The sequence below is a fragment of the Ranitomeya imitator genome, chromosome 5 (genome assembly GCF_032444005.1).
Source record: "Ranitomeya imitator isolate aRanImi1 chromosome 5, aRanImi1.pri, whole genome shotgun sequence".
In the NCBI taxonomy this organism is placed as follows: Eukaryota; Metazoa; Chordata; class Amphibia; order Anura; family Dendrobatidae; genus Ranitomeya; species Ranitomeya imitator.
In genome coordinates this window covers 260,938,623-260,962,348 of record NC_091286.1, presented here as the reverse complement: position 1 = coordinate 260,962,348, position 23,726 = coordinate 260,938,623, and the positions used below count along the sequence as shown (strand labels likewise).

Here is a 23,726-nt window from a genome sequence, read left to right as displayed (position 1 = left end):
ACACCCATGAGAGTGGCTGCTAACAGCACCCTACCTTTATGGCAAGGCCACACTGCAGCTCATTCTGTGCATTGTCATTTCCTTCCCTTACTGGATGATACATTTGTATTTACTAAACAAACTTTCCTATTTGTGCACCAAGCCCTGAGAACCACAAGGCTGAAGCTCTCTCCCTGGGGGTCTGTGGAGCAGAGGTGTGAATGTCCATCAGATGACCACACAACCAAGCCAAGGAGGGGAAAGAGGTGGTGAAGAAGCTGAGAGAGGATTCCCCCCTGTAGCCCTCCTCCTCCTCACACCTCCTCCTTGTGTAGATGAGAGCATCCCTCCTCTGCTGCTTGTGATCCAGGCTCAGGAGCTCTCTCATTGCTTGCAGCATGCAGGCAGTGACATGTTGCCAGGCTGCTGCTTCCTCTGTCTGCTGCCTCCAGCCCTGGGATATGTGAGCAGCACCCCTCCTGCTAGCAGTACAGGTATGCTGGGGCTGCAGGTCACCTCCTAGGTCCTAATGCCTATCGGTGCTCAGAGACCAGCACAAGACACTTGCTGTTTGACTTCCCTGGGAGGAAACTGCTGAGGAGTATTGGACATCAGGATTTGGGGAAATCATGGGTTTTTGCAGCGGCAGGTGCACACTGATGTTTATCTGTGGGATGCAACTGGTAAGTGACACCCTGGCTATTTGCTTTCTGCACTGTGCCAAGTTCTGTGCATTTATTGGGCTGACCGGTGCAAATTTTCCCTAAAACACTTAGCTTGTCATTGATCTTCTTTCTCATCCACTTCCACAGGCAGGCAACACATAGTTAATCCTCCAGACACTGCCAAGCCTCATTTGCCCCCTGTTAATAGAAGCGGAGGCAGAGAGGAGGATGCCACAAGCCCTTGAAAGCTGTCACCCGGTGGCGCAGACCAAACTGGCAGCTCAAGGGTAACCTATAGCATGGCAGAGGTGTCTGCTGATTTGCATAGAGATGAATGAAGGAGCCTTGCGAAAGAATGAATGGGACAGATGTGTCTGGAGGAAGGACATGTCCCATGCTGTGTGCGATGGGCTCCTGCTTAGTATATGGACTTGGCGCAATATTAAGTTTGAAGGTATATTTAAAGAGACCATTTATTGTGATTTGGCGGACAATAAACGTTGAGCAAATATTAGAAAATTGATTTAAGTTGTTAAAGGGGCGCGCTCTGTACTCTTCTGCCGCTTGACAAGGGGTGATCATGGCAATTTGGCACATCCGGTGACCAGTCCTCACCTAGTACTGTCTTCTATGGCGTTAGTGATCTTCATTGTAGGGTGGACCTTATTGTACGCTCTCCGGCATTTCTTTTCACCATCTCTACATGTTTATCACGGAAGCCTTTGTTACATTGGCGAGATTAATTAATTTACAGTCCAAAAGGAACAGGATATCGCTGGGATGAGCGCCAACGTCCTTTTGTTTGCACGGCTTTAAAAGCTTTTCTTTCTTTCATATCGGCCAGAAGGAGTCAATACTTTACGTTTTTCATTGAAAAACAACCTTCAAATGAATTATGATTCTGTGAAACAATGCGATGCTTAGAAAGGTGTTTTCTCATCTGGATATCGCGCATATTGTAAAGTACTGAAAAGGGCAGGGTGCCATAAATGTTTGTTTTGCTGGCATTTTGTTTGCGCAGGGAGAGATAAAAAAATAAACATTTCTGATGAAACGGTGACGATAATAACCCAAACTAATATTAATGTGATTATGATTAAGGATACCGCAAAAAGTAGTTTCTATAAAGTTTCTACATTCCCAGAAGAGACCACTAGTTGGCAGCAAATCTATAATTTATCAGCGCAGGCGGATATTGCCTTAAGATCTATTTTCATCCTTATAATGGACAGTGAACTGTGAAGAAAGGAGGCTCTTTTAGTATTTTGGTTGAATAAGTACACAGAAAGGGTTAACCATATAATGTCTTTTGGTGAGCTGACCGTTGGAGTTAGTGCACATTATAAATGTGTAAATTGAATGTATTTTTTTTTGTAACATTGTTATTTGCTAATGTAGCACAGTTCTAGTTCTGTGGAACAATATCAATGCAATTCTGCGTGTGGGGCTAGAATGACTCCTAGACATCAGTCTTGTAATGAGGTTACGTATAACACCTGATACTGAATTTCCAAAATCAGCACCTTACTTACTGCTGAAATAGCCCAAATGCTTATTAACTCTCCCATTCATTCCGGCCTTTATTACTATGACTTATTACTAACCGCTTTCCTATCTCTAAACTTTCCCTTCTCATTAATCTATCTAGATCTATTCTAAATGCTGCACAGAGACGCATCTTTGTCTCCTGCTCTGTCCCAATCACGGCACTGGCTGCCATTCACTTTATAAGTCAATTTAAACTTATCATTTTGACCCACATAACGTTCCATAGTGCTGTATCCCCCTAAGGTGCTTGAGATCTTCCCAGAGTGGCTCAATGATATTGAAGTCAGGAGACTCCAGAACCTTCATTTTGTTCAGAGTTATCTATCTATCTATCTATCTATCCCATATCTGTCTATCTATCTATCTATCTATCTATCTATCTATCTATCTATCTATCTATCTATCATCTATCCCATATCTATCTATCTATCTATCTATCTATCTATCTATCTATCTATCTATCCCATATCTATCTATCTATCATCTATCTATCCCATATCTATCTATCTATCTATCTATCTATCTATCTATCTATCTATCTATCTATCTATCTATCTATCTATTTATCTATGTAAAGCAGTTAATACAAGAGAAGATAGTATTCTGCTACAGATGGATTTGGATAAGTTGGAAACTTGGGCTGAAAGGTGGCAGATGAGGTTTAACAATGATAAATGTAAGGTTATACACATGGGAAGAGGGAATCAATATCACCATTACACACTGAACGGGAAACCACTGGGTAAATCTGACAGGGAGAAGGACTTGGGGATCCTAGTTAATGATAAACTTACCTGGAGCAGCCAGTGCCAGGCAGCAGCTGCCAAGGCAAACAGGATCATGGGGTGCATTAAAAGAGGTCTGGATACACATGATGAGAGCATTATACTGCCTCTGTACAAATCCCTAGTTAGACCGCACATGGAGTACTGTGTCCAGTTTTGGGCACCGGTGCTCAGGAAGGATATAATGGAACTAGAGAGAGTACAAAGGAGGGCAACAAAATTAATAAAGGGGATGGGAGAACTACAATACCCAGATAGATTAGCGAAATTAGGATTATTTAGTCTAGAAAAAAGACGACTGAGGGGCGATCTAATAACCATGTATAAGTATATAAGGGGACAATACAAATATCTCGCTGAGGATCTGTTTATACCAAGGAAGGTGACGGGCACAAGGGGGCATTCTTTGCGTCTGGAGGAGAGAAGGTTTTTCCACCAACATAGAAGAGGATTCTTTACTGTTAGGGCAGTGAGAATCTGGAATTGCTTGCCTGAGGAGGTGGTGATGGCGAACTCAGTCGAGGGGTTCAAGAGAGGCCTGGATGTCTTCCTGGAGCAGAACAATATTGTATCATACAATTATTAGGTTCTGTAGAAGGACGTAGATCTGGGTATTTATTATAATGGAATATAGGCTGAACTGGATGGACAAATGTCTTTTTTCGGCCTTACTAACTATGTTACTATGTTACTATCTATCTCTTATCTCTATCTATCTATCTATCTATCTATCTATCTATCTATCTATCTATCTATCTATCTATCTATCTATCTATTTATCTTTCTATCTATCCATCCCATTCCTTCTATCTATCTATCTATCTAATCAAGAAGTTAGAAAGGAAGTATTACAGAAAAGACTTCCAAAGACATATCGCTTTCAAGTTATGGCTATACTGGAACAAAAAACAGCCCCTCCTGCAGCAAAATAACGCCACAACATGATACTCCCTCCCCCTGTGTTTCACAGTTGGGATGGTGTTCTTAGGCTTCTGAGCATCTTCCTTTTTTCTTCTAATGTAACTAAAGTTACAAAAAGTTCCATTTTAGTTTCATCCGACCACAGGACATGTCTCCAAAAATTACGGTCTTTGTTCCTGTGTGCATTTGCAAATGTTATTCTAACTTTTTATGTTTCTTTTGGAGTAATGGCTTCTTCATGGCAGAGTGGCCTTTCAGCCCATGTTGATACAGTACTCGTTTCACTGTGGATGTTGACACAATCTTACCAGCTTCCGGAATTATGTTCACAAGGTCTTTTTTGTCTTTGGGTTGATATGCACATGTTGGAGCCAAAGCAGGTTCATTTCTGGGACACAAAACCCATCTCCTTCCTGAGCAGTATGATGGCTGGACATTACCATCTTGTTTGTACTTGCGTATAATTGTTTGTACAGATGAACGAGGCACCTTCAGATATCTTGAAGTTGTACCCAAGGATGAGCCCGACTTGTGCAAATCCATAATTCTCTTCGTGATATCTTGGCTGATTTCTTGAGACTTTCCCATGATGCAACACAAAGAAGCAATGTGCTTCAGGTGTGCATTAAAATACATCCACAGGTGTGTCTCTAATTAACTCAGATGTTGCCAGAAGCTTCCAAACACATGACATCGTCATATGGGCAGTCCAGAATTGTTTAAAGGCATGTAAAGTTTTGACTTTGCAGTAAGTAATAAAAATATCCTAAAACATTCTCTTATTATTCTGGCATTTGGCAAATATTAATAATTATGGTAATCCTAATTGACAGTGAAGCACATTAGCATATGGGTTAATGACAGCAGGTTTTCCTGGCACATTCCCCAATTTAATAAGCACACATTTCCTACCTCACTTTGGCACCCTTATCTCGATCGAAAGTGTCACTCCTGCTCCACTAGGATCAATCAAATTCTAATCAATAATACTGAGGAGTTTATATACTCGGTAAAGGAATGTGCCCACATCTTTTCCAGGCAGGTTCTGCCTAAAATGTCCCTGAAATAGTGCTTAAAAATGCTAAAAAGAATAAAAATATACACTGCAATGTCAAAATGTTCAGAATTTCTAAGCTTCAGGCTTTGAAAGCCACAAAGAGATTGAAGAAATTACCTAATGTTTCTTTGTTTAGGGTTCATGATGTATGGTGTATGACTTATCCAGTGGATGCCGATTTGTGTACCATCATGGATGTCACATAGGGAGGGCGGATGACGTCAGCTCCTCCTACAGACTCATTCATTTTTCTGCAATTTCTACTACTTGTCTAAGATAGTTTTTTGTATGCTGTTTTAAAATAATTAATAAATTATGATTTTAGCGGTTCTTGTTGATTTTGTTATGCACTTACCTACAATGAATCTAGAATAAGCATTTTGTATAACCAGAACCTTCTACTCCCACCTCTGATACTTTTTCCGTGCTGCACCAGTTCTCTGGAATGTGCTACCCTGGACAAGTGAGCCCTTACAAAGACAACATTTTAATCATATGTCTTTTAACATCATTAATCCTTAGACCCTCATGCATTTATTTAAAAGTATTCCATATTTTTGCACCATTACAGCACTTGCTATCTCCATAAGCTGGCCGGGTGACTGAATAAACATTTATGTACAGTATCCTATTCTAGATAGACAATGGCTGGACAGCACAGTAAAACCAACTAGACCCTCACACCTCCTGTCTGAATTGTTAATTATTTACAAAGTAATGTCTGATTTTTTGTTTTTTTTCTGTATGTACCTTCTAAAACGTAAATTGCTGATGACTGATTGGTGCTGTAACAGAATATTGCTATTGTCTATACTCGGCGTAATATCTTGGTTGAAAAAAAATCTTATAATAAGTTACTTGTTGCTGGTTTGTTGAAATGATCTGAATAAAAATGTTTCTGCAGTATGGGCATGGATTGTTAAAAACCTTGAAGAGTAATCATCATTTTCATTTTTATTTCATAAATCAGTAGTACACATGACAGTAATAAACGTTGAAACGTATTTTAAGCAAAGAGGTCTGCTTTTTTTCACCCTAAACTGATTTTTAACTCTCAAAATGCTCAAAGTGCAGGTAAAATCTGACTTCCATGAATATAGACTTTCCCACTACTGAGATAGCAGATGACAATTGGTGCTCATAAAGTTCTAGGGAAAACTGGCCACAATATTGGATTGAAGTTCATTCTCTGTCCTTCGTAGTACACGCCTGCGCAAGGCAATCTTGCCTTGCACACGCGCAGTATGCTTTGCCCAAATGCGGGCAAAGCTGAAAAGCATTAGTGCGCATGCGTCGGCGCACTATGTCCCGGTACACAGCAAAATACTTCTGGGACATAGTGCGCCGGCGCATGCGCACTAATGCTTTTCAGCTGTGCCCACAGTTGGGCAAAGCATACTGCGCGTGTGCGCAAGGCAAGATTGCCTTGCACAGGCGTGTACTACGGAGGACAGAGAATGAACTTCAATCCAATATTGCTGCCAGCATGCAGCCAGCGGGTAACGAAAGGGTGAATCAAACACCCGAAAACCCCGCCCATATGACCGAAAACCGGTCCCGCCAAATTCAGGTGACAGGTTCCTTTTAAATAATTGGATTTTTACTTGTTGGTGTTGCACATAGATAAGTGAGCTTCTCTTACGGACTCTCTCTGGACATTAAAGTGTATGTGTTGAGATGTACAGAAATGATCACGGGTCATTGGCTGACCTGCAGGTTATTCTGTAGAATCACAAAGGTTACATGGATCCATTTTGTTCAATACGGCAACTTTTGGAAAATGACATTGTTATTATGTTGTAACATGCGACTGTTAGATGATACTGCAGATGTTTTCATTCTACGCCACCTGTCTATGGATGAATGCTCGCAGGTGTCTGCTAGATCACAGCGCACCATAGTTATTGAGATATTATGAGACTGGGAACCGAAATTACCATTTCATATCTTGATTGAAGATGATAGAATAAGACCTGAGATATGATATTTAGATCATAATGATAAAAGATACATTTTTGTGCTGCATGTAAAATATAAGCCATGTTCATGCATTCAGGGATCTGTTAGGATTTATGCGTGGACAGAATTTGCTGACCTTGGGTATTTTAGAGCTACTTACTATGTGGATTTTAAGATCTGCGGCGTATCAATGTCAGATTTGAGCCCTTTCATTTGAGCCCAAATCTTGCAGCTTTTTCTTACAATTGCTTGGGATTTCCGCATTGGGTGCATACAGTGCACGCTTGCTTTTCTACTTTTCAAGAGTCTATGCCTGTCAAGTGTCAAAATAATCGCTAACTTTGTACCTACAGTATGTGGAAAGAGTACACTTGGGAAGCTCTTAAAGGGAAGCTAATATCAGAAAATGACGTGTTATTAAAATCAGGTTTTTGTGTTAACCCTTTATCTACCAATGTCTTTTTTTGGGACGCCTAATTTTTTGCTTCTAGCTACTAAGATTTTATAATTTTTATAATTAGGTCCAATGTTTTGCGTTGTGTTTGCAAAAATGAATGTTTTTAAAGCAGGAAATCATGTCATTATCATTTTTAATTGAATATTGGGGCGCCCTTTTCTGAAAAATCCGTACTTGTAAAAATTTGGCAAATTATGTTTCTGATTCTTTAGGACCCAAAATCATTAAAAATCTGTCACTTAAAAAATGAAAATGAAAATTGCTAATTTGGAAAGTAATGGGTTAAGTATATTTTTTTTTAAAAATGTAAATGTTTCTTTTCTGTTTTTTTTTTTTAATCGGATCTTTCTATATATAAAAAAAATGTTCATGTTGACCACAAGGACTTTATTATTTATTTTACTAACTAAAGCAGATAATTAGCAAAAATAGGAGTATTAAAACATAACATTTTACTCACAAAAATGTTATTTTAGCCTCAAATTTGGCATTTCCATAAGGGTAGCAAGAGAAATTGCTCTATACAATTTGTAGTGCAATTTAACCTGTGTATGCTGATACCCCATATGTAGGGAAATACTACTTTTGAAGCACAGTGGAAAGCTCAGAAGGGAAGAAGAGCCATATTGGAGTTCATGTTTTGCTGGAATGGTTTAAGGGTGCCATGTCACATTGGCAGAGCCCCGGAGGTGCCAGAACAGCAAAAATCCCTATATGTGACCCCATTTTACAAACTACACTCCCCAATGAATTCATCTAGGGGTGCACTGATCATATTGACATCATATGTGTCACAGAATTTTATACCACTGAGCGGTGAAGAAAGAATTAATTACATTTTTACCCCTAAAATGTTGATTTAGCTCAAAGTTTTAATTTTTCTGAGTGCTGATAGGTTTTTTTTTTTACAAAAAACTGAGGTCCATTTTTTTCCTGAGTGCACCAATACCCTACATGTAATCGGGAAATATTTTTCAGGCACAGTGCAAAGCTCAGAAGCAAGGAGCGTCAGATTTTACTGTTATAGTTTTCAGGTGCCATAACCCACTGGGAGAGCACAAGAGGTGCCAGTAAAGCAGAACCCCCCGTAAGTGACCCCAATTTACAAACTACACCTCTCAAAGAATTCGTCGGTGATCATATTGACACCATGGGTGTGTCACAGAATTGTTTACCATTGGGCAGTGAAGAAAAAATAACTACATTTTTACCACCCAAATTTTGTTTAAGTTACATATTTTATATTTTCATACAAGAAGTGGGTAAAATTTCTACTGAACATGGCAATAATCTATATGTAGCCGTACAGTACTACTTATCCATACAGAGAAACTCGGGAGAAACATAGCACTATTTGCCTACTGGAGCGAAGATTTTCCTACAACAGTTTGCATCCTCTATACACAGAACTCCTAATTGCTAGAAGAGCAGAATCCTCCTTCCAGTGACCCCATTTTGGAAACTATACCCCTTGGGGAATTTATCTACAGTTGTAGTGATAATTTTGACTCCATCGGAATTTTCCAGAAACAAGCAGCGATGAATGTTGCCAAGTGAAAATTGCAAACTGCCGTTGCAGTAACCAGTACGCTGTAGTGACCAGTATGTTGTAGTCACCAGTATGTTATGCCTTGCCCGTGCTTCTGGAGACATGCACTCGTAAGTTAGATGGACTCTCATCACTTAAGAAATGCCAAACGTGGATGCAATATGTGGTTTAGGTACACTGTGGGCTCAGAAGGGAGGGGGCATTTGGTTTGGGAGCGGAGAATTTGCTGAATTTCTGTTGGCGGGTGACGAGCCATTTTGCTTTTCAAGAGCCTTTGTGCTACCAGTAACGTGGAAGGCCCTATATTTCAGTTAACAGATGACAGACCTGACTGGGGACTTGCTCTTTTTGTGGATTGAGTTGAAGCTCTTACTGGGAACAGGTTACATAACGTTTTTCCACATTTTCTGTATGCTAACCACTTACTTTGGGGTTTCCATCTAAATCTCTGTGTGATATGATTCAACTGAAACCCTTAGAGATCCATTCACAATAATGATGCAGTGAGTTGCTTTGGAATCAGTCTGACCTCTGTTTAGCCAGTGTCTTTCATTTCAGAAGTGCACAAAACTGTCACCGACAGCATTTTTATGCAATCCTAAAAAGACAGACACTGTCGGATCACAGGTCAGACGGTATCCACAGTGCCTCCATCTGCCTCATTATAGGGAATCTTCCACCAAAGGTTCTGTCTGAATCACGTATTTCAGAGATTTACGCAGAGTGCAGGATAAATGTGCGCCAAGCCTTACCGCGATCATTGGGAGGCGGAATGAAAAAATCAACAGCAGGCAAAAGAATTGGTTTTATTTATTTTTTAGGCTGTTCCTCATGTGGTATAAGTGATTAGGTGGCTTCATTTTTTGAGTTAGTGTGATTACAGTGATACCAGATTTATGTCGGGATTTTATGTGTGGCTGCTGTCACACACTAAAAGATGCCTCTTATTGAAAGAATAGTTTTTGCATCATCACATTTTGAGAGCTATAATCTTTCCATATTTTGGCACACAGAGTCATGTGAGCGCTTATTTTTTGCGGGACGAGTTGACATTTTTATTGGTTCCATGTTTTGGCATATGATATTTTTAAGTAGCTTTCTATTCTAATTTTTGGGAGGCAGAATGAACAAAAACCATCACTTCAGGAATTTTTTATTTGGGGGGTATTGTGCCGTTCCATGTGTTGCAAAATTGATGAGGCAGTTTTATTCTTCTGGTCAGTATGATTAGAGTGATACCTCATTTATGTAGTTTATGTTTTGGCGCTTTTACGCAATAAAAATTATGTATTTTTGCATCACTTTATTCTGAAATCTATAACTTTTTTATTTTTTTCGCTGATGAAGCTGTAAGGTCGCTTGCCTTCTACAGGACAAGATGATGTTTTTAGCTGTACCGTGTTTATTTATATCTGTCTTTTTGATCTCTTTTTATTACACTTTTTCTTTGGCAGTATGAGGATAAAGCATTGTTTTTTGCTTTGTTTTTTATGGTGTACACCAGTGTTCCCCAACTCCAGTCCTCAAGAGCCACCAACAGGTCATATTTTCAGGATTTCCTTAGTATTGCCCAGATGATAATTGCATTACTTGGAAAAACAAGAATTACATCACCTGTGCAATACTAAGGAAATCCTGAATACGTGACCTGTTGGTGGCTTTTGAGGACTGGAGTTGGGGAGCACTGGTGTACACTAAAGGGGGCTAACTAGTGTGACAATTTTATAGATTGGGTCATTGAGCTCTTCACTGTCAGAGAAATTTGCTGATCTTGCACTGCGCATAATCATGCAACTTTCCTAGTTCTGGTGACCATGATGTCAACATGACAACATTGGGTCACCATGGCAGCGATTGGGACCCAGCGTAACACTGTGGGGTCTCTGATCCAAAAGCAGAGAGGCTGTCATCCCTCTACCTGCTTCCGCAATGCTGCAATCACTTTTGATCTCAGCATTTAGGGCGTTAAAGTTCTGGGAGTAGTGTGTAACTACTCCTGGCACTTAGTGCCAGGTGTCAGCTGTCAGAATCAGCTGACACCTGGTGGCAATCACGCACAGCCCATATGCGCGGGTGATTGCCATGCAGTAATAATATGTCCCTGGTCAGTTAGTCCCAGGGCATAGAGACATATTATTATGACAAATGTCAGAAAGGGGTTAAAGTGAAAATTTCCACTAAGATTCCTGCACCTAATTTCATGAAAAATGCATACTTTTTTGTACCAAAGAGTTCTTGATATTTAAGTAGGTGTACCACTCCCATACTCTGAGAGCTTTGAAAAAAAAATCAATTGATGATAATGTGTGCAAACTGTAAAGCGCTGCGGAATATGTTAGCGCTATATAAAAATAAAGATTTATTTTTATTTTTTTTAATTGACATTCCCTACTCAAATTTAAATTATAAGGCTAAATTCATTAAGTACTTTAGCACTGTTTTAGTCAAAGCACAAATAGAATGATTATGTACTTTATAATTATCTTCTATTAGGATTCACTGCTGACTTTAGGGGAAAAAATGATCAAACTAAAAATAACAATAAACGGCATTGAGATGGCTTTTGTGGGTTTTAAATTCTATTTACACTGGATCTCTTTCTTTCCTCTAATGTTGCAAATTATGTTACAGGAAATGCTTTGATGAGAGGCAAACTTTTAAACTTTTTCCAGTTTTCTGAATGTCCAGTTATGTAGTCCAGTTATGTGGCATATATTGTCAAGACATGTTGGGAAAGCATCTTTTGCATTTGAAATCAAGGTTATTATTTTTTGGCATTATTTTTGGACAGCAGCAAGAACTCAAACTCAAACCTTAATTTCATTGGCAGTTTTTGAAATAGAAATGCTTTAAGATGCTTCTTACTAATTTTACTTTTTATAAAATTATGACCTAATCCCTTAGCAATTTACATTTAGGGCAGTGAGAATGTGTTTAACCACTTTCCGATATTGGGCGTAATAGTATGTTGATGCCGGACTGTCTTTGTTTGGTACAGGCTCCGGTGCTGAGCCCGCACCTTTTTGGGCCCATGACAGCTGATCTATATAGCTGACATGTGCCCCCAACAACCGCAGGTAGAATCGCGATCCACCTGCTGCTGTTAACTAGTTAAATGTCGCTGTCAATCTCTGATAGCGGCATGTAACTCATGCTTACCGGAAGCACGTTACTAATCCCTCCTATCAGTGACCCCGTCACATTATCGTGGGTCACCGATGGGTTGGCATGACAACCAGAGGTCTGCAGCAGATCTCTATGGTTGAGCAAAGAACTGAGAAAAAGATGAATGTTGACAAGATAGGGATCACCAAGTATGAAAAACAATTATTTAATTATAACGCATGCAAACAGAAGACAAAAAAATGTAAAGCAATTAAAAAAACAAACCATGGTTAAATAGCAAGTCATGCTCACAATCAGGCAATGATAATCCTCCAATAACAATTGTTTTTAAATAACTTGTGTCCCTAAATGTTGTTTAATACAAACTGGGCAAATGAGTATAACAGGATGTACCAAACTGGAAAATGAGTACAAGCTTGGGAAACCCAACCGGCCCAACGTGCTATTGGCCTACATTCACAGCACCATGTTACAGACCATATAACACATAAATAATCACAATATAGAACCTGACACAAAGATAACACTGTAGTAGAATGTGTATGGCTTCTTCAGGCAACACCTCTATGGTTGTCATTGCCAGATTGGTATGATCACGACCCCGTGGTCGGTGCTCATAGCAAGTGAGCATTTCTGCTACATACAAGCGATCAGATCATTGCTTGTGTGTAACAGAGCAGATCAAAGTACTGCAGCTTCTAGTCTCCCATGGAGACTATTGAAGCAGGCAAAAATAAAAAATTTAAATATTACAAAAATAAAAAAATATAAAAGTTCAAATCACCCCCCTTCCATCCCATTCAAAATAAAACAAAAAAAAAAATCAAATATACAAATATTTGTTATTGCCGGATTCAGAAATATAAAAAAAGCATTAACCTGATCAAGAAAAAAATTCTAAACATCAGAATTACCTTTTTTTGATTGCTGCTACATTGCAATAAAATGCAATAACGGGTGATCAAAAGAATGTATCTGCACCAAAATGGTATCATTAAAAACATCAACTTGACATGCAAAAAATAAACCCTCACTTACCCCAAGTTCACGAAAAATGGAGACGCTACAGGTCTCAAATAATGGCTCCATTCTTTATTTTTTACCAAATTTTGGATCTTTTTTTCACCACTTAAATAAAAACAGCACCTAGACATATTTGGTGTCTATGAACTCATAATGATCTGGAGAATTATAGTGGCTAGTAAGTTTTAGCATTTAGTGAACATGGTGAAAAAAGATGTAAAAAACAACTGTGGATTTGCACTTTTTTTTTCAATTTTACTGCACTTGGAATTTTTTCCACTTTCCAGTAAACAATATGTTAAAACCAATGGTGTCGTTCAAAAGTACAGCTTGTTCCGCAAAAAAAACAAATCCTCACATGGCCATTTTGAATGGAAAATAAAAAAAGTTATGGCTCTGGGAAAAAGGGAAGCAAAAAATGAAAACGCAAAAAACTGAAATACCTGTGGTAGTTAAAGGGTTAAATGCTTACCAATATTTTTCCTTTTTCAGCACCATTCCAGTTCTCTTTTAAGACATTTGATTGCAGTTTGGCTCACACAGCTCACTCAGTGTATTCTATGTTGACTGGAAGTTGCATGTCCAATGTGAGTTTAAGAAATTAGGCTCTCATTGACTTACCCCGAAAAAGCACTAAAAGCAGAATTGTGATCAACTGCTTAAGAATGGTATCAAAACGATGGCAGGGATGAGAGAAAGTGGCAGTCGGTAAGTATTTGAACACACATACATTAAACTACATATACATTGATAAAGAATTAGAGAATGGTTTTGCTATTTTTCCTTAAATGGTTTTTTGTAGTACGAATAACAGATTTACAGGGGAAGCAAACTTTATTTTTAGCTTTACTAAGTGGGGTTAATGTAGATCTTGACCTTTAGCCTAATGACTGTATTACACTAATGTGATTACTTAGTTTATGCCAATTTGTAAAATTCCAATAAATTTCTCAATATAGAAATTCTCACAATGCTTTATAAAATGCAGCACAAATCAAACTCCGAGCTTCTGTTCCTTAGCTAAATGCCTTCACCAGTACAGAGAGGCCTACTGGAGCTCCCCAATTACATCTGACATTCCAGGTGCCGGCTCCCCTTGTCCCCCAATATCAAGATATGCTCCTGGCTTAAATATCAGAAAATAACATAGACTTGTTTCACTAGTTGGTTCAGGAGGTAGGATAAATATTTATTTATGTATTATATACAAGAGATCTATAAGTAAATTATTCTTAAAGTACATCTGCTTGAAGGGAATCTGTCAGCATGTTTTTGCTATTTCAGCATGCTGTAAGGGTTAAAACAGATTTCAGCAATGCCTTTCTTATCAAGGTCCATGGCTTTTCTTGCTTGCAATGATTGCTTTAGCAAAGGGTGGTGTTTATGGCCCTCTATTACCTTTTCTACAGACAACCCCCCAACTTCTATAAGCATAAGAAAACTAGGAGTATCACATCTATTTTTTTTTGTTGTCTTAATTATGCCTCAAATTTGCATAACATGTATACATATATAAGAATAGGGCAAAGTCCAAGATGCAGGTAGCCAATGTGCCAAGATATTTGTTATTTCAAATATGCTTACCTATCCTGCCACCACAGTCTCCATTCTCTTTCATGCAGCTCTCTCAAGCCTCTTCTTTACTATTCCATGGTACAGTACATGGCACAGTCTTCCTTTGTCATCACTCTACGCAATGTTTCCAGCACACAGTAGACTTCTTCCAAAATGCATCTCCCAGGCATTGACTTAGGCTACTTTCACACTAGAGTCGTACGACGCAAGTCGCAATGCGTTGTTTGCAGAAAAAACGCATCCTGCAAAGTTGTTTGCAAGATACGTTTTTTCTCCATAGGCTTGTATTAGCAACGCATTGCAACGCATTGCCACACGTCGCAACCGTCGTGCGACGGTTGCATCGTGTTGTGGCGGATCGTCGGCACCAAAAAACATTGCTTGTAACATTTTTTGGTGGGTTGTGTCTGCCATTTCCGACCGCGCATGCGTGGTTGGAATTCCGCCCCCTCCTCCTCGCAACTCACAATGGGGCAGCGGATGCGTTGTAATAATGCATCCGCTGCCCCCGTTGTGCTGCATTGCCACAGGATGCGACGGGCCGACGCTAGTGTGAAAGTAGCCTAAAAGACACCTTCTTGGTGGTGGAAGTCTAGCTTCAGGTGAAGTTGAAGGAAGAGGATATTGTGTGCAATTACCAAGTAAAAAAATTCCAGAAGGAGCTGCATGGGGATCAAACAGAGAGTATCCGCAGTTGGACAGATGAATGGCGTGATAAGTATAATTTTTTCTATCCTACCTTCAACAAATCTTTCTTTTTTAGCTTCCTTCCTTCTTTCCTTTTTTCTTTTTCTTTTTCTTTACTCTCTTTTTGATAGAACTATATGATGACATTATAAGAATGTACATGTTTTATTTCCCAGTTATCCAAAACAGTGTCAGGTATACAAAATGTTCCCGACAGCATAACAAGCTGCAAAGTTTTCACATAACCCAGCTCACCAATTATTTACTGCATCTTTGATCTTAGTGGTTCATAATGTCAAAACAACATTTTCCCTTGGTTGACATGTCATTTCATAGGCTTCCACTTGTGCAGAAATAAGAGATATTCTACAACTAGTGTATCCAGGCCAGAAATTAGCAGTGTATGCAGAAGAGAACATTAAGCAGCAATTTACTTTACATGATGTGATTTATACATACTTTTCGGCTTCATTATCATTACTGGTACGGAAAAGCATGAAAAATTATTTCTTGCTGCCTCAGGAGATTCTTGAGTTCATGGCAGCAGAAAAACACATCCCAGTACATTGCATAATGTCTCCTGATTTCAGTCATTAAATGATTTCCTAAAATTAAGTCACTTCACTTGGTTGTGAATCTGTAGCTTAACAGATCACATTAGTCATTGGCCTCTTTGACTTTTCTTTCTGCCTAATGTAACATTTCAGGTGCCCAAATAATGTACTGTAAGAATGATAACCAATCCACACTTTCGGGAAAGATTTTTTATGGCATGATAACGGGGTTGCCTGGGGTCCTTCTAATTTTGCAGAGGATATCTGGCAGCTGGAGCCATATGATCTGCTATATTCTGTGGGACACCAAGTGAGAAAACACTTTTTGCAATGAATAAAAGGCACCCAATGAATTCAATTATTCATTTGTTCGTTAATTGTAATGTCCTCTGGCAGTTTGTGACTAATGTTGTGCCATGCATCTGAGAAAGGAGTCTTACAACGTATGTTATCATAATAGATCACATGAAAAATAATTTTGTATGCCAGACAATCCCTTTAAGCCTACACTATCTACAGCCAGTCACTAACCAAAAATTGAAAAAAATGGATTTCCATGTAAACTGCCACTTCCCAAGGCCTTTTCTTCAGACAAAAAGTCTTAGAAAACTGTAAATAAAAGTGGACCTACAGTCAGATCCGACAGACCTTACATTACAAATATACGGTTTAGTGTTTACTGGCACGCTCTCTAATCTTTTCTGTTTAGCAAAATTCATGAAAAGGACATGAAATAACTTCCTTTTACATTGCCTGCGATATAAAGCTGCTTATAGCCTGTCTGCTTTATTCTCTGGGCTGACTGGCCCCACACAGCTATAATCAGCTCTAAGCTTTGTGCTACATCTTTATATCCCAGGAATGCCAATCCAAGTTCATTCTGTAAAGAAAACATACATGCTAAGCATTTCACTTCCCATGGGAACAGAAAATCTATTTCTGTGTGATGAGATATAACGCGCCACAAAATAGCAGATCAGACGTCTAGCACCAGCATATTTTAATAATGTTATTACAATATTTGGTAGAGGCGGCCTGGAATGAATTAAACAAAGCATCACAGAAGTACATTTTGCTCAAACAGATTCTATAGTTTTGAGATGCTCAATTCTGTGGGTTAGAAATAATATAGTTTTTTTTTTATTTCTTATCTCCATTACAGAGATATTAGTTTGTAAAGTTTAGATTCTTATATGAGCTAAACCAAGGGGGCGTTAGCAGAGACTCTTTTCTTGTGATTAGGAGTTGGGAAGTGCAAACACCTCTATTTCTGCAGCTCTCATCTCACGGCATTGTCAGCTCTACTTTACTCTTACTGACAGCCGTTAAATGAAACTAGTAATGTAATGATACACAGCTCTACCCTAATCTAAGCAATAGATTACTGCAATCACAGAGAATAGCAGGGCTGTGTGCTGTAACATATCTCACAGCAGAAATCCATGTCTGACACTATGGGGGCATCATGATTCCAGGACCAGTAGAAGCGCAGGAAAGCGTGAAGCAATCGTCATCCTGCACATGAGCTCCTCCCTCTCTGCAGACAGTTTTAAACCTGTTTTTCTGAATAAAGGCATTGGATCTTTAAAAGACCAGTAAGTGCCACGACTTTTTCTTCCTACTAGAAGATAAGGTCGGGTATAAAATAATGCAATAAATACACAAATAAGGCCCTTTATACATCATTATTGATATGTGTGGATTACACATCATCACATATTGTAGGCTATTTTAGTCTACACGATTTTTCTGTCAATTGACTCTGGTTCATTTTAGCTCCATAATGTTCGCATACCCTTTTGTTCTGTTTTAATTGAAATTTCAAAAAGAAAGCGCATTTCAATATATCCACCCTAAGGAAAGGTTTTCAAATAAAATAGCAACTACATTCAAAAACATTGTTTTGGGTATATAATGAAACTAAATAAAACATATTACACATTTCTTTTAACTCCTCCACGCTCCATGATATATATGCTGCTAAGACAGCCAAGTGTCTGCTATTATTTGGGAGTTCATATGATGGTTGGACCATACTATACAAGCACATTTTACCTTTTACCTTTTGTGTCTTCCCTATTTCCTAATAGATTGTAAGCTTGTGAGCAAGGCCCTCACTCCATCTGGTATCTGTTGAGTTATGTGTTATTCTGTAATGTCTTAATTGTCTGTACAAGTTCCCTCTAAACTATAAAGTGCTGCAGAATATGTTGCACTATAGACATACAATTATTATTATTATTATTATTATTATTATTATTATTATTATTATATGAGGCCAGGCTTCAAAGGAGGACCAAAATGGTGGTGACAGGGCTGACTGGATACAATGCTAACCCAGCACCAGAATGGAACCCCTCTTTCCCATAGAATAAAACTACGTAAATCCCACTTTCAGATATTAAAATTAGCATCTAAATTGTTAGACAGCCACAATTAGATAAAGCTCTAATCACTGTTGTTAAGGCAGGTGCCCAATGCATAACACATGTGAGTCACCTGCTCTTATTAGAAAGTGATTAAAATTATTAATATTGCGCAGGATAGATGAAACTATCATGGAAATATCCAGAGATAATCCCAAAAAGTTCAAATTGTGGAACATAGCATTTGCTATGTTTCATGTCCATACACCAATGGGGTCCATTCATTAAGGTGTTTGTGCCAGCATTCTAATGAGTTGCATAAAAATATTATGATGTCTACTGTTTTTACACTAGTCACTGCCAGCTAATCCAATTTGGACGTAGCCTAGGCGTGATGTTGCATGGCTACGCCCATCCACCAAATTCATAAAAAGTTATACCACTTTAGTGATATTCCTTATACTAGAAATGTGCCCCAGTCACTGATTGGAATACATTTCTGGTGATGGTGCATGACAAATGCACCTAATTTATTAAGTGGCATGCGCCTCTTAATCGATTGGTTGCATCGTACCCTAACAAGCCTGTTCAATAAGATTGACATGCGCAACGTCAATTTTTATGAATTAGTCCTTAGATGTTCCTTTTCACCTCTGATCATCTGCTTGAAAATTACCATTTACATATTTTCAATCTCTTCCGTAGAGTAATAATTTCATCACTCGACATTTATGATGATCTTTCAACAAGCCTTTATTATTTGCCACTTTCTAATTGTTGAGACACTTGAAGTTAAATCATATTCCCAACTCTATGTCTTGTTTACACATAATTTTGAAAAATTATTTATTTTTATGTCCACAAAGAAAATATAAAAGTGTGTGTACGTCACATAAATTTGTTCATTTCTTACCCTTTTTCTTGGCTAAATGCAATATATTGTGAGATATGTGATGTGAGATTTTCAACTTTGAAGAAAAACATGATTTTTCAATTCTGATGTCACAACATGTCTATGCTACTATGTGTGGGACCCAGGTCCTGTAATATGAATTACCTGCACTGATTTTGCTAGCATATCACAGTATTGTATTGAATTTGTTTCATGAAAGATGGGAGTCTTTAAATAAATTCAAGTAAAGATAAGGATACATAGGACACATCTGAAAATATCCCTTTGATAAGTTGCCTCTTGAGCAGCACACAACTTGACTGACATGAGTTTACTGCAACAGAGAAGAGTCAGAAGACAGCAGCATCTGATTTCTCCTACTCCTGCACTGATTAGAAGCACTTCACCTTTATATTAAATGGTGCCAGTTTCTTTTAGCAGTGCATGGGTTAATCTGCTCTGTGGAGAGCTCCTGGAGTTCTAAGGCTTTCATCAGTGTACTGATGCCACTCCCATCTCCTATTTAAACTGGGTCCTGGCTAGCACTCATTGTCAGAGATAGCATTTGCTGCATGGCTGGAGGTTGTTGGTTTTATTGGAGAAGGAATTTGGTGGATTTATCTGTGACTGTTGCTTGGTTTTGAGTGTGTGATAATTCCCTTTCTTCTCCTACTTTGGTTTAATATCATCCTCAACTCTCTGGTGAATTTCTCTGTTTTATGTGTGATTATATTTGTAAGGTATTATTTATTACCCCTGTTTGTATTATCTTGTTAGTCTGGTTAATGTATTATAGTACACTACTACGCCCCTCTTCCCTGGGTGGGGTAAGCGTACAGACTGAGGGCGGATTCAGTAGTTAAGGCAAGTATGTGGACCCAGCATCTTTACCTTCAGAAGTAATCCGTAGAACAGGGTGCCCCTAGCAGGGAACATGGAAGCAGCTCCTGGTCAAAGGAGACCCGACAACAGAGTCACAACATTGGCAGTCTCCTTACTTTCTGATTTCTGGCTGGTCAATTACTCCTCCTTGAGTGACTGGATGAGTAGTAGAGCTGCACTTTTAGTAGGACTATAAGGCTGAGCACAAGTTCTACTGTAATATATTCAGCTATCAGTGGTTTGTTCTGAGGTTGCACAGTTATCACAATTTTTTAAAAGGATATCAAGGCACAAGGACACATAATATACAGTGGGGCAAAAAAGTATTTAGTCAGTCAGCAATAGTGCAAGTTCCACCACTTAAAAAGATGAGAGGCGTCTGTAATTTCCATCATAGGTAGACCTCAACTATGGGAGACAAACTGAGAAAAAAAAATCCAGAAAATCACATTGTCTGTTTTTTTAACATTTTATTTGCATATTATGGTGGAAAATAAGTATTTGGTCAGAAACAAAATTTCATCTCAATACTTTGTAATATATCCTTTGTTGGCAATGACAGAGGTCAAACGTTTTCTGTAAGTCTTCACAAGGTTGCCACACACTGTTGTTGGTATGTTGGCCCATTCCTCCATGCAGATCTCCTCTAGAGCAGTGATGTTTTTGGCTTTTCGCTTGGCAACACGGACTTTCAACTCCCTCCAAAGGTTTTCTATAAGGTTGAGATCTGGAGACTGGCTAGGCCACTCCAGGACCTTGAAATGCTTCTTACGAAGCCAATCCTTCATTGCCCTGGCGGTGTGCTTTGGATCATTGTCATGTTGAAAGACCCAGCCACGTTTCATCTTCAATGCCCTTCCTGATGGAAGGAGGTTTGCACTCAAAATCTCACGATACATGGCCCCATTCATTCTTTCATGTACCCGGATCAGTCGTCCTGGCCCCTTTGCAGAGAAACAGCCCCAAAGCATGATGTTTTCACCACCATGCTTTACAGTAGGTATGGTGTTTGATGGATGCAACTCAGTATTCTTTTTCCTCCAAACACGACAAGTTGTGTTTCTACCAAACAGTTCCAGTTTGGTTTCATCAGACCATAGGACATTCTCCCAAAACTCCTCTGGATCATCCAAATGCTCTCTAGCAAACTTCAGACGGGCCCGGACATGTACTGGCTTAAGCAGTGGGACACGTCTGGCACTGCAGGATCTGAGTCCATGGTGGCGTAGTGTGTTACTTATGGTAGGCCTTGTTACATTGGTCCCAGTTCTCTGCAGTTCATTCACTAGGTCCCCCCGCGTGGTTCTGTGATTTTTGCTCACCGTTCTTGTGATCATTCTGACCCCACGGGGTGGGATTTTGCGTGGAGCCCCAGATCGAGGGAGATTATCAGTGGTCTTGTATGTCTTCCATTTTCTAATTATTGCTCCCACTGTTGATTTCTTCACTCCAAGCTGGTTGGCTATTGCAGATTCAGTCTTCCCAGCCTGGTGCAGGGCTACAATTTTGTTTCTGGTGTCCTTTGACAGCTCTTTGGTCTTCACCATAGTGGAGTTTGGAGTCAGACTGTTTGAGGGTGTGCACAGGTGTCTTTTTATACTGATAACAAGTTTAAACAGGTGCCATTACTACAGGTAATGAGTGGAAGAAAGAGGAGACTCTTAAAGAAGAAGTTACAGGTCTGTGAGAGCCAGAAATCTTGATTGTTTGTTTCTGACCAAATACTTATTTTCCACAATAATATGCTAAAAAAATGATAAAAAAACAGACAATGTGATTTTCTGGATTTTTTTTTCTCAGTTTGTCTCCTGTAGTTGAGGTCTACCTATGATGTAAATTACAGACGCCTCTCATCTTTTTAAGTGGTGGAACTTGCACTATTGCTGACTGACTAAATACTTTTTTGCCCCACTGTACCTACACACAAATGTAAAAATAAGTAAATCTAAGTGTGCACGCAAAGATGAACTATGACGCAGAAAAGACCAATCAGTGGATAAACAAAGATTGTCCTAGTTGTTGCTGTTGCCATTCAGGAATTTCATGCCAACATTACCTAGCAGATACTGTATATTGCTTTTATCGCTTATTACTGGAACTATTTAAATGATCACCTGAATCCTTTCCCACTGTGTGATTATTGCAATTCTTGGTCTATTACTGTATATAGCATATACTGTATGCATATACACTGTTTTTTTAACTCTTTAGAATTTTTTTGGTATCTTGGATCTTTTCCTTTTTCATCATGTTGCAGTTTATTCCTGTTTTTCATACCTGTTTAATATTGTGATTATATATTACCTTGCATGTTGTACTATTTTTAAGCCCCTCTTTTCATTGTTGTATGTTCACTAGAGTTGAGCGACCTTGACCTTTTTAGAGTCGAGCCGGGTTTCGCGAAACCCGACTATCTCAAAAGTCGGGTCGAGTGAAATCGGCCGATTATGACGTAAAGTCGGGATCGACCGAAACACGAAACCCAATGCAAGTCAATGGGGCAGCATAGTCGGCAGTGAGTGGGGGCCAGGAAAACACCTAGAGTGCCCATTTTAATGTCAAAACCATCCATTCTTCTTAATGAAGCTTGTCAAGCGTAATTTACCTTATAATAATTGGAAGGCATTTGAAATTGGGGGTCATTTGGCTAAAGTTGTGGTGGGTAGGGCTGGTTCAAGTAATTAGTGGGCCCAGGAAATCTGGACCACGTCACGGCAGTGGAGCAGGGAGAGGTAAGTATTTCAACTTTGCAAGTGCTGTGAACCTGAGCAAGCAGGGGGGGCCCACTCGTTGGCATTGGTACTGGCACAGGGCCCCTCAAAGTACAGCGGTGTGTTTGCACGGCGGGGGCGCCTCCCACCGGCAGCAACACTTTTGCGTACTATGAGAGGCCCTGTGCCAGTGACGTCGCCAACTAGTATTCCTCCCCCCACCTGATGAAGGAACCTGCACTTTCATCTGCACCTTCCTCTTTGTCCCCGTGTAAGGTGGTATGGTATGCGGGAAGAGCAACCTGACTTTCAGCAGGGTCACAATGTTGTTGTGTAGCGTGCACGGGGAATGTTGCGTTATGGGTCAATGTACCAGCAGACTCATCTATCACTGGCTGGGCAATGGGCAGGATGAGGAGGAAACACAGATATAGGCCCAAATAATAAAGTGGGCTAAATGCAGTTCAAAATTGGTAACACAGGAATAACCAGGGGGCATTGCAGTGGAGGACAACTGGAATGAGAGGCTGACACAGAGAGTAGGCCCAAATCAGTAAGTAGTCGAAATGCAGTTCAAAATTGGCAACCGTAGTAAACAGGCGGCACAGCTTTGTTCAGTGGAGGAGAACAGCAAGGAGTGGCAGACACCGATAGTAGGCCCCAACCCAACTAGTAGGCCAAATGCAGTCTAACTTTAACAACTACTTAACGAGCGCCTGAAAACGGAATTTCAGGACAGGAAACCAGGAGAACAGCAAGGAGCGGCAGACACTGTTAGTAGGCCCCAAACCAACTAGTACGCCAAATGCAGTTGTTCCATTTAACCACAATTTAACGAGAGCCTGAAGATAGAAGCTCAGGAAAGGCAACCTGGAGAACACCTTGGAGTGGAACACACCATCTCTCTCCACCCCATACCCATTTTGTAGGCCTAATGCTGTGTAGTTTTCTACAACTACTAAACGAGAGTCGGAAGACCGAAGCAATGGC

General features: G+C 39.5%; 1 protein-coding gene across 1 annotated transcript in view; it reads left to right on the top strand.

Moving 5' to 3' along the window:
* Nucleotides 1-235: 235 nt before the first annotated feature.
* The window catches only part of NKAIN2 (sodium/potassium transporting ATPase interacting 2), a 1,573,379-nt gene continuing 1,549,888 nt past the window's right edge, over nt 236-23,726 (top strand). The window contains exon 1 of the mRNA XM_069726099.1: nt 236-662. Coding sequence (XP_069582200.1) covers nt 609-662 — 54 coding nt within the window. The 5' untranslated portion in view covers nt 236-608. The remainder of the gene's footprint in view (nt 663-23,726) is intronic.